General features: G+C 48.9%; 1 protein-coding gene across 3 annotated transcripts in view; it reads left to right on the top strand.

Annotated features, from left to right (window-relative positions):
* TMEM178B (transmembrane protein 178B) overlaps positions 1 to 10,597 on the top strand; it is a gene marked incomplete at its 3' end in the record, with an annotated part of 362,039 nt that extends 351,442 nt beyond the window's left edge. For all 3 annotated transcript variants that reach the window (XM_079786548.1, XM_079786547.1, XM_079786546.1), the window contains one exon: positions 10,347 to 10,597. In XM_079786548.1, the coding sequence (XP_079642674.1) occupies positions 10,347 to 10,597 (251 nt within the window). The remainder of the gene's footprint in view (positions 1 to 10,346) is intronic.
* Between the last annotated feature and the right edge of the window lie 1,462 nt (positions 10,598 to 12,059).

Here is a 12,059-nt window from a genome sequence, read left to right as displayed (position 1 = left end):
TCTAGCTCTCAGTCCATTATGTAGTAGGTGCTTAATGAATGAGTATGGATAACTGTGCATGCCACCTCTCTATTCCAGAGGACCAGGCCAGAACCTCTATAGCACCTACAAAAGGTCCCCATCCCATGTTCCATAGGATTCCCACTCCTTTGGGCTAGTTCCTTCTCTTCATCCTGGTTGAGCCACAGCCTTACGAGTTTCTTCACAAACCCACCAATGTCACAATGCAGCCCCCACTGGACACTGTAACCTCCCTGAGCCCGAAAATAAATTGCATTACCAATGTCTCAGATGCGAATTCTGAGATTTTCCAATTTCCATGGTTCTGGTTGCAACAAAGTCCACAGAATGAAGAATCCTGAGTGAGCACTTTCTTTGTTGGGCGCAGTCGCTTCCTGGAGTAGCATCTACCTGGGCCGGGCGGGGAGAATGGAGCGGGCGCTGGTAATGAAAGCAGCAGCCACGTTTTTTCTTGCCCTCCAGAACAATTTGTCTTTGCCCTCACTTCAAGCTTGAATTTCTAATATTATACCTTCCATATAGAAAGCAATTTTAACTTCTCTAAGCCTTTTCACATTTATTATTATCGCTCTTCAAAGTAATCCTGCCGAGAGGGTATTATTCAGATGCCGAACTTCTGTAAAAATTAAAATGCCTCCTGAAATCCAAGGGACCCATTGAGACCCAGGTGGGTGTGTCCATGCGTGGGTGCACGGGCCCACTCACATGTACGCTAACGCCTCCGCAATCACAGCCGGGAGGAAAAAGGAAGATGGGAGGACCAGGCATATGTACTTCGTTTCACTTCAAAGCCCCACAGCCTAGAAATCCATTTCTCCCGGTGATCTGGATGGAATGCTCAGTGCTGTGCATGATGCAAAAGGAGACACCCCTGCAATCTGGGTTCAGGAGAAAGTTACAGTCAGGGGTGGGGAACGTCTGGTCCTAGGGCCATATAAGGCCAGTGAAATCCTTTGGGGTGGCCCTGCCAAGGCATTAGGGGTGAATTAATTAAATGTTTGACCAAATATAGCAGGCTAATTTTAAGTTGATAATTTTGTATGGCCCGTGAATGATGTGATAAATATCCAAATGGCCCTTGGCAGAAAAAAGGTTCCCCACCCCTGGGTGAACACAAGCTAAAACAAGAGGTGTCCTTCATGCATGGTCAGGTGGCCACTGGCAGACCATGAAAGTTCTAGGAATTCAGAACCAGTGCGGATTATCTTGGGCTGGGCACGCTCAGGGAAGGTTTCTTGAGAGACTGGGAACGTGGACTGGCCCACTGAGGATACCTTCTAGGACAGCTCACAGAGGCTCTCCATAGATTAGGAGAGGAGGGCAATGCCAGACTCCAGTCAAAGAGACTGGACCATGGTGCTTTGACCTTAGTCAACTCCCATCGTGGCAAAGCCTTTGAACACCCGGCGAGGCCCTCTTTCACTTGCTCGGCCCTTTAGATGTTTTCCCAAGTTTGTAAAAGCTCTATCTTTGGCATGGAGGCCACCAAGGCCAATGATATTGTGATCAAATCTAAATATACACCTAAGAGAATAAATGCATTGATTGGTAGTAAGTGGGAGCCGGCATGGATACATTGGTGAGGGCGACTAGATGAACAAAACACACACAAGATACCCAGCAGCTATAGCTCTATATGGCTCTGCTTAGATGCCTGTTTAGCTACAGGGAGGCCATAATGTTCAGATTGAAATGTTGTGTTAATAGGATAATTATTATGTATTCACCTGTTGTATTTGATCGCTAGGTCTGCCAACACATAATACCACAGACTGGGTGGCTTGAACAAGAGAGCTTTATTTTCTCACAGTTCTGGAGGCTGGAAGTCCAAGGTCAAGGTGTCAGCAGGGCTGTTTCCTCCGAGGCTTCTCCCCATGGCCTGCAGATGGGCGCTGTCTTGCTGCCTCTTTGTGTGGTCTTCCCTCTGCACATGCAGCTGGCTGGTGTCTCTTTGTATGTCCTAATCCCTTCTTCTTATAAAGACACCAGTCGTATTGGATCAGGGCCTACCATAATGGCCTCATTTTAACTTAATTATCTCTTTTTTAAAAATAATGACTTTTAGAAAGAGAAAGAGAAGGAAAAAGAAACATCAATGTGAGAGCTGAATATCTATAGGCTGCCTTCTGCACAACCTCTACCCATGATCGAGCCCACAACCCGGGCATGTGCCCAAACTGGAAATCAAACCTGCATCCCTTTGGTGTACAGCAAGCATGTCAAACTCAAAGGCTAACACGGGCCAAATAAAAGAGGCATGCGGTCCATGGGCCGTGAGTTTGACGTGCTTGGTGTACAGGATGATGCCCAACCAACTGAGCCACAGGGCTTAATTACCTCTTTAACGGTCCTATCTCCAAATATAGTCACGTTGAGGCACTAGGGATTAGGGCTTCAGCATGAATTTTACAAGGACACAATTCAGTCCATGACACCTGTGTTTCCAGGTTTGGTGGCCTCCCTTTAGATATGGAAAAACCAAGTGATAAGTTCTATGATAGGACTCTGGAAGCATTCACTTTAGAAACAATGCTAACCGGTATGGATGGGCTAGTCCCTTTCGGTGCTTGAGTTAGGATGTTGCATCACATAGGACAGCCTCATAGCATGTAGACACAGCCTTGGAAACACAAATGCTGCTTTCCCAGGGGCGTGACGACACTTATGCAGTGTCTCAACCTAGAGCGTTTGCGGAGTTTTCAGAATGATGGATGATCTGTCCTAACTCAGGGCCCCATCCCTTGCTGTGTGTTCTCCGGAGGCTGTCACCACCCCTGCCTCATCCCAATGAACCCCTAAGGCACCTTGGATGGAAAGCCCCATGTGACCTGCCTGTTGGCTGCTGCTGATGCAATGGTGTATAATTCAACAGTCATTTATATGCCGTGCAGGTCTGAGCAAAGCTGGAAAGTGCTCTTGGGAGCCAAATGCTACTGAGGCTTTTAATCTAAGCAAAGGAAGGGTTTAGTAGACATCAGCTTTTGGGGATGCAGACACTGCTGGTGGAGGAGGAGGAGTCCTTTCTCTGTTTGCTGACTTTGCTTGTTTCCGGTTTCAAAGGGGGAGAGACTGATGGGGGAGTGTCTTAGGGAGGACACAGGCTGCTGCTTCTCAGAGGTCCCGGACTTGCACATCCACAAGGGGACAGACAGCTTTGCAGCCACCTGTGGGTTCGGGTCAGAACAGGGGCCCTCTGGCCACATAGCAACAAGGCAACATGCAAGGGTCAGGGATACGCACATGTTGTTCCTCATTTCCAAGAGCAGAAAATAATGTCACACGGGTAGATTTCCAGCCCTAGAAAGCTGCAGAAATTATACTCCAGCAAAGATTTGGGCACAACTTGGTCACTTAAGGAGAAGCTATTCGGCAAAACGCCTGTGCACACAATATGTAAGTGCCCCGGATTCTTGCGAGAACCTTCACCAGGGCCTCGGTTGCCTAGGCGATGGCTTCTTGAATTAGTAAGAGCATTTCTGCTGCGGAGCCTGAGGCCTCGGTTCTGATGCCATTCCTCTGCAGGGTCCATTCGTATGGCATTACTGCCCTGGCTGCTCTGACAGGCCCTGAAGTGGGTGGGGGCGTGTGGTCTCCCGCCCCTTCCTGTGGAGGCTGATAGGCAGCAACCACACAGGAGGCCTGTCCTGTCCGTCTTACACCTGCACTCGGTGCCCAGGAGTGGGCTAAGTGGGGGGTTAACACCAGAACTCTGACTGCCAGCTTAACCATATCTTGGTGCTGGGATGGATCCCTTGTGGTGGCTGATTGAAGTGTTCCCTGGTGACATTTCAATGTTGCTAAAGAATTAGCTGCCCCAAAACAATGCTACCACAGCCTGGCATTTCTTGACATTAGCGACACATCCCTGGATCCACGTTTCTGTGCTCCCACTGGGCTAAGGCATTATCGTTTCTTAAACTTGCAAGCAAAGGGTTCATCATGTCGCCGTCACAGTGTCACCGACTAGTGGAGAGCCGGGCCGTGCAGGAACCTGTGGGAAGGGTGACCAAAGTGTTCCATGTAGCCTAAGACACACCTGCCACCCCCCACCAACTCCCAGGCATCCTGGGATGGTTGATCCCCCTACTAGGGAAGCAAGATTATGAAAGAATAAAAGAAGTCAGGGACTTAAGGGAATCGGGGCTTGTGGGGATAGCATGGGGCATCTGTGGATAGCCAGGGAATACCTGAAGCATACTGTCCCTGGGGACTGGGGACACGTAATCACAGAGTATATGATTTCAGATAACCCTGTGACTATGTACTGGTAGCAGTTCCAGGCAGAGAATGGGGCGAAGGTGCCAGAAAGAGTGTGAGGGGGGCTTTCAAGTCTGAAAAGACAAAAGGCGACTGAGAAGCCCTCCAGGGACAGAGTGGCATCTAGGGAGGTGGGACCGGTCCTGGGCCAGGGCACAGCTTGGAAACCGAGGGCAGACATATCCAGGAAGGAGGAAGTTGTCAAATGGCCAAGAAGCTAAAACTAGGGGGGAAACTAGAATCTAATATTTGGCAATCCGTGAAACACTAATTAGAAATGGCAGCAGTGCAAAGGGGGTGGATGAGGAAGCTGGGTTTGGTGTTGGAACACGGAGCCGGCAGTCTGGGCATGAAAACTGTTTCCTCCCTTTCACCCTCACTGGAGACTCAGCTGTGCCTGGCATGGAGGGGGGCAGGGCAGGGGACAGAGGGCGGGCAGCAGCCCGAGACACTGCAGAGCCCTCTCCTCCTCCAGACAGGTGCTGACAGGACACGCTGAGAGGAGTGGCCAGGGTGGTCATGCAAGGAAGCAGGTGTCATGCTGGAACACGCAGAAGGAGCACTTAGGTTGGCGCAGTTTGTTATACCCGTTGGCCCTTTCCACTCACAGATGGACTTTGCAAGTAGGGACACTTGATGGGCCTGGAGGGCACTGTTCCCTTGATGGCAGAGAGTCTTATTAGCACAAGCTACACGGGGTGGTGCCATCTCTCCTAACTGGGCTTCCTGAGCTCTGAGTCCATGCGAATGCCCGTCCTGGCACAGAGTGGGTAATTATAATTAGATTTCATTTCTCACTCCAGGCAGCTGCAACTGACTGGTTGGGGCTGGCTGCCCAGAGGGCTGGGCTGAGTAGGAGTCTGAGGTCCTTTCCAGAACCAGCAGGAATGAGGGTTGAGATTGCTTTGCCCTTTCTGCCAAAGGTGTGGACTTGCCGCTAATGAATGCCATCGGACTTGGCTGTCCAAAGCATCGTTCTGTAATGACATACCTTGAGGTTCCCTTGCAAATGGACCAGGCCCGTGCCTCTCAAAAATGTTTAAATTACTGGTCTCCTTTCTTCAGATGAAATTTCACATGGAAACAGACCAAAGCAGGGCTATTCTGGCCAAAGAGAGGAGAGAGGGCTGGGAGCTTCGTCTGCTCCCTCTTGCTCCTGAGACACCTCCATGGAACACAGTTTGGGAGAAGAGGGCCAGGGAAGATCTCTCTGTGAGGGTGATATTTGAATTGAGACCTGAGAAGAGCTAGTTGAAGGCCATTTCAGGCAAGGGAACAGCAAGTGCAAAGGCCCTGGGGTGGGTACACGTTGAGCTAGTTTCAGACATAGAATGCTCTTTTGTGTGGCTAGAGTTCAGGGAATGGTCATGGGGGTGGAGGTCAAGGTAAGGTTCACTCAAGTAAAGCCATACGAGCAGGGTAAGGGGTCTGGGTTTAATGCTGAGTGTGATAGGAAGCTCTTTGGGGGAGGGGAGGCAAAAATAGAAGGCAGGACAGCGTTATTTATCCCAGTAGTGGTGTGAGAAATGACTGGGATGGCAGCTGTAAGCATTTCAGAAGTTGGAGGTGCAGTGGTATGTGGGCTCCCCTTCTCACCTCAGGCACAGGGACCCAGGACGACGGGCCTCTGAGGTTGAAGGAGACCAGGTGAGCACCCCGCCTGCTTATCTCCTGCAGAATTCCTGTTCCACCTTCAAGTCCCCATTTCCCGGGGAAACCTTCCCCAGCTCAGCATGACGGTCCCTATCAAAGAGTGACTCTCACCACTTACTCCTGGGTATTGTGCCTCTTTCCCTAGAGACCACCAGGTACAGGAGGACCTCAACGTCTCTGCTCTCGCCCCCTGATCTCACCGATGAGTGGACTGAGGGTTCAGAGCTGCCGCTAAGCTCGTCTCTTGATCCCCACTCTGGTGTTGTTTTCACTTCATCCACAACTTTTCACTCATGAACGCCCCATATTCCCAACTAGATTATAAGCTTTCTTTTCATCTTTTTATTTGAGGTTTCATTCAAGATTTTCCTCTTCTTTGATCTCCCTCGCATCTAGCATAATGCTGGGCACAAACAGACGGTCACCAAATATGTGCTGGCTAGCTGCTCTGCACCTCATGGAGCTCACTACTGATGAACCTCCTGCTCCCTCCGCCCCATCACGGTTAGCCTGCCTCCCCACACGAGACCTGACAGCACTTAGCCTGGAAATCCTCACTGCTGGGTCCCCCCTGCCTGTCCCTGCACCTGAGCACACAGCAGAGCCTGGCTCCAAAGGGAAGGGACTGGGGCAGAGTTCTTTCCATGGAATTGTTATGCTAGGGCTACAGTTAGTCTTGGAGTCTGATTGGATGTTAGGCCCACACCCCAAGCCAGGGGCGTTATTGAGAAGATGTGACTGCGCATTTCATGTTTGCCTTTTGTGGACCCTCAAATATCTCTCATGAGAAATAGAAAGGCAGATTCTGAGGACCCAGCCCCCGAGGTGAGGGCCTGCCATGGGGGACAGAAGAGGACTTCATGCTTGCCCAAAGGACCACTGTTCTCTGTGTGAATGGAAGGAGGTTGCAATTCCCAATGTTATAATATCTGTTACCACCTGTTCACTGAGATATGTTTCCCAACAGAGGCATTTAAAGTCTGTATTCACCTTACCCCCCTTACCCGCCCCCCGCCCCCCCCCCCCCCCCCCCCCCCCCCCCCGCCCAGTGAGGTGGTGGCGGCTGAGGGGGAAAAGTCTCCACTCCGCACTCCCCAGTCAGTCACCAATCCACAGGTCAGAGAGGCGGGCTCAGCACCCTGGGCAGATAGCGGGGGCAGGTGGGGTCCTTGCCTGCTATGTCCCTATCTCTCCCCTCCTCCCCCCCGCCCCATGTGTCTAAGCGCATTGTTATTTCCATTGTCAAAACATGCTGCTAAGTAACAACGGCAACACATTACTGGGGCTCTGCCTTGTGCCTGCATGGGTCCATTTCTCATTATTAACCCACATTCCAAACTGGGATTCATAAGTGCAAGAACTACCGAAAAATAGAATCCTTGCTTGCAATGGAAAACAGTAGCAGATGTGGAAACTAACCCAACCTCTTCCGACTCTTCCTCGTTGTCTCACAAATTTCCTAACAAGTTGCACAGAAGGCTTCAAGGGCCATCTTTAGTGAGAAGGTTCCTTCTCACCTATGGAAACACTGACACGCGCTAATAAGCAAAAGAAATGTTAAAAGGTTTGAAAGTCTCAGAACAGGAACTTAAGCCAAGAAGATCCCCCAATGAACTGCATTAACATAGCAACAAGGTATATGTTATCAACCAATAGGGCCATTTCCATTTGGCAGTTAGTCCCCCTGGACCTAATCTCTTCTTCCTTGATTTATCAACTGCATCTGTGCGTCACCCCTGATGCCTCGCTTTAAGTTCCCCTCCAAAGCAATCATTCACTCAACATTCATCCACTCCTGCCCTGCTCCCCTCTTGCAGCCCTCTCCTCCCTTTTCACTGACGACTGCAGTGGCCCCTGACTGGTCTCTGCACTGACCAAGCAGTGCCTCAGAGACGCCCTCCAGCACCCGAACAGTGTTAGAGCTAGGTCTTTGTTCCCCAGGGGGACTATTTTCTTAATCCAAAATGTCATTTTCATCATCACTTCCCCTAGAATCTATGGGATGGTCCATTTTTCCACTCCCTTACTGATTATGGAGCTGGTGGTAGTTTTTTTTTTAAACAAAGCAAAACAAAAACAAGTAAATAAAACTTTGCTAACTTGATAAATGATGCTCTGTGACTATGCTTTTAATTTTCAATTCTTTTGTTGTTGGTAATTTTACCATTTATTGCCCATTTGTATTTCTTCCTTTGTGCTCTTGACCATTAAGTTTCATCTTTGTCCAATAAAACGTTTTCCCTAACCCAGTGCTTCCAAAGTGTGGTCAGCATCAGCATCCCCCCAAGAATGTGTTAAAATGTAGATTCTCCAGCCCAGACTGACTGAGCCAGACACTGTGGGGGTGGGAGCCAGCAATAGCTTTAACAAGCCCTCTGAGACTCCGTTCTACCCCACCCCAGACTGGGTGAGACAGAATTCATCTCGCACCCAGGTGCACAACAGAGGGGCCCCGTGAAGCATCCAGTTTTAAATAGCACAGAGGATGAGACTACAAACTCTGGATCTGGCCTGCCTGAGTTTGTAGTCTGGCTCTACGGTTACTAGCTGCCATTTATATATGTGAGTGGGCCTCTCACTCATCTCGGGGCTCTTCTGTACCTTGGCCCCTTCTGTCCAACCTGTCCCGAGGACCAACTGCCCTAAATCCAGACCCGAGAATGGGACAGTGTGCTAAAAAAAAACAAAACCCATATATATATATATATATATATATATATATATATATATATATATAGTTCTATATATATATATATATGTAATATACACTGAGTGGCCAGATTATTATGATCTCTGAACACATAATAATCTGGCCACTCAGTGTATACCCTATATAATAAAAGGCTAATATGCAAATTGTCCCCTCAACCAGGAGTTCGACCAGCAGGCAGGCCAGCCAACTGCCCATGTCCCCTCCCCCTGGCCAGGCTGGCCGGACCGCACCCATGCACAAATTCATGCACCAGGCCTCTAATATATATATATATATATATATATATATATATATATATATATATACACACACACATACACACACACACACACACACATATACATACACACGTACACACACACACACACACTGAGTGGCCAGATTATTATGAGTTCAGAGATCATAATATTCTGGCCACTCAGTGTACATATATAAATGGTTTAAGTTCTCTGGGCCTCAATTTCCTCAATTAGTAAAATGGTGGAATAATATAACCTACCTTAAAGATTTGTTTGAAATTTAAAAGGTCAGTACCTGTGCAGCACTTAGCACAGTCCCTAGCATGCAATGCTTAGTAACGTTAGGTATGATTGGTGCCACTATGGCCGTGTGCATTATCGCAAGGTCATGGGCCTGAGGGCTGGGAGAAACTTGGCCATCAGGAGGCAAGAGGTCTTAAGTAAATATAAGCATAATGCACCTCTCTTGTTCCCGACCCCAAAAAATATTCCTCTCCCTCTGCCTTCCATCGACCCAACCCAGCCATTCCAAACTTCAGACCACGCTCCCACCAGGGGTGAGAGAAGAAACACAAGATACAGGAGATACTGAGAAAAGCTCTTGAACTCATTTTAGCTACAGCAAGTATCTCTATTGGTTAAAAAATGGGTGTATAATTCTCTAGCATTTTATAACATCCCATTTCTTCTGGCAGTCTTCCCATTGGTTAATGTGAGTAATATTTTTTTAAAGGGAGATCCCAACATTAAGTGTTTGAAATGCCTCGGAAGGCAAGGTTAGAAAAGGTAACATATGCAAAGCAGACTATGGATCGTCATGCTGAGAAGTTGTGGACAGACTTCCCCGAGGTCGTTGGTTCCCCTGCTACAGGATTAGTGTGCTACGGGGAGCACTTTGGGAACCATTATCCTACAGGAACCGGGGAGCACTTTGGGAACCATTATCCTACAGGAAACGGGAAAGGGTTTCCAGGATTTGGCTGACCTGTTGGTGAATGGATTCAAGGAAAACCCAATATTGTAGTAAGACATTATTTATAGAAAGAAAAGAATAAAGATATTTTTCTCTTTAAAGAAGTAGCAAATGGGGTGTTTTCTTCTGTGTCTCCAAAGACAGTGTATTTATTTTTAAAAGCTTCAGAAACATGAACTGAATGCTTTCTGCCTCACTCCACCCTACACAAAACTCTACCGTGATATTATTAAGTATTTTTGCAAAGGAGATGCTTCCAGAGTTTATCCAACACTGGACAATTATTGGGGAGCAAGGAAGCTTCGATCCCTTAATAGTATTCTCTTCTCCATGAGTATTTCCCGATATTGAACTTGTTACCTGAACCTTTTCTTTTTTTCTTGCTCAAGAAAATCAAAACTGTAATAATCCTCACTTCTCTCTTTCTCCCTCTCCTCTTCCCTTTCCTTCTCCATTCCTCCCACCCCCTGTTTCTTCCCTTGTCCTTCAGGAACCTTCTGCATCATATCACTGTGCACCTGTGTGGCCGGGATCAACTTTGAGCTGTCACGCTACCCTCGCTACCTGTATGGACTCCCCGATGACATCAGCCATGGCTATGGATGGTCCATGTTCTGTGCGTGGGGGGGCCTGGGCCTCACACTCATCTCGGGGTTCTTCTGTACCTTGGCCCCTTCTGTCCAACCTGTCCCGAGGACCAACTGCCCTAAATCCAGACCCGAGAATGGGACAGTGTGCTAAAAAAAAACAACAACCCATACATATATATATATAAATATATATATAATATACATATATAAAACAAAACTAAATCCCGATGAGGCCAGTGCCAAGGCAGAGTGGAGGTGGCTCAGGCACCGCATCTCGTCGGACGTTGTGTGTGTTGCCTCATCACCGAGATGGGGAAGGCGTTCCCACCACGTGGCTCTTCCATCAATTCTTAACTTTTGGTTCCATGGTTCCCTGGAGACAGAGTGAACATCACCACTCGAGACAGCATCCCGATGCCCGTCTCTCATGAGGACGGGGTGGTGGGCTGGGAAGGGACAGTGCCAGGGGGCTAGAGAGACACCAATGTAGGGAAGGAAGTGCCACCCACCAGGCCAGTCACTCCAACACTGATCATATCACAGAGAAGCAACACCCTTATTCACAGGATGTCACCCAACCTTCGAGGCCATGGCAGAACCACTCCTCCTGCTCTTCCTGTCCTGGTTCCCTCCGGCCCACCAGTGACACACCAGAAGTAGAGGAGAGAACAAAGCAAGAAGGGAGTTTTCTCTTTGCTGCCAAACTTTTGGACAAAGTTCTAGAGGTGGGAAGGGGGAGAGAACAACCTGCTGAGAGGCAAGATCTGCATCAATGAGAGGACACTTCAGCGGATGCTCAGAAAACCCAGTCTTACCTTCCAGCTGCCTTACACCGCGTTCAATAAGAGGCCGCCCTGCCCCAACCCCACCTGCACTCCCTGGGCAGCCGGAGCCTTGGAGTGATGCTGTGATGTGTGTGTGTGTGTGTGTGTGTGTGTGTGTGTGTGTGTGTGTGAGAAACTACTTTGGGTGGTTCCCTTTCTTCCTTTTCACCTTTTAAAATGGAAATACTGCATTCTGACTGTTGTCTCTCTATCCATTGGGATGGTTTCAGGGCCCAGCACAGAGGCCCAGAGGCCAGGAAGACAATGAGGGGCAGGCCCACGTGGGTGCCAGTTCTGCAGCTTCTGGTCCCTGGAGTGTGTGTGTGGCGAGTGTTTGCTGAGTGTGGGTTTTGTCGTGTGTGTTGCATTTTTCTATTATTTTTAGTGCAGCTGAAATTCCCAGAGGGCAGAACCGAGAACACCACCACTGGGCCGAGGACCCTGTGGGTCTTCACACCCTGGTCCTTGGACACCCCAAGCTCCAGTCCCGTCATTTCAGAAGTTCACGACTCATCTGGGCACAGGAGCTATGAGCAAAGAGGGGGACACGGTTCAAGAGGAAGGAGGAATGTGCCCTCCGCTGCTGTTGCACAAGTTTGTCCACCAAACAAGACCATTTGCTCCCCAGCCTGGAAGCTGTCCTTCGTCACTGGACATCTACCACTTCCCTCGCGGCGACTTCTGTACAGATGAAAGAAAATGGGTCATGTGCAGGGAGAGCTCCTCCATGTCCCATGGGCTCCAGTTTGTATGATATTGTGTAAATTAATGGAGAACTCTTGACTCTTC

Source organism: Cnephaeus nilssonii, assembly GCF_951640355.1.
Source record: "Cnephaeus nilssonii genome assembly, chromosome: 12".
Lineage (NCBI taxonomy): Eukaryota > Metazoa > Chordata > Mammalia > Chiroptera > Vespertilionidae > Cnephaeus > Cnephaeus nilssonii.
The sequence above is the reverse complement of the archived record's forward strand: the minus strand, read 5'-3'. Positions and strand labels throughout refer to the sequence as shown.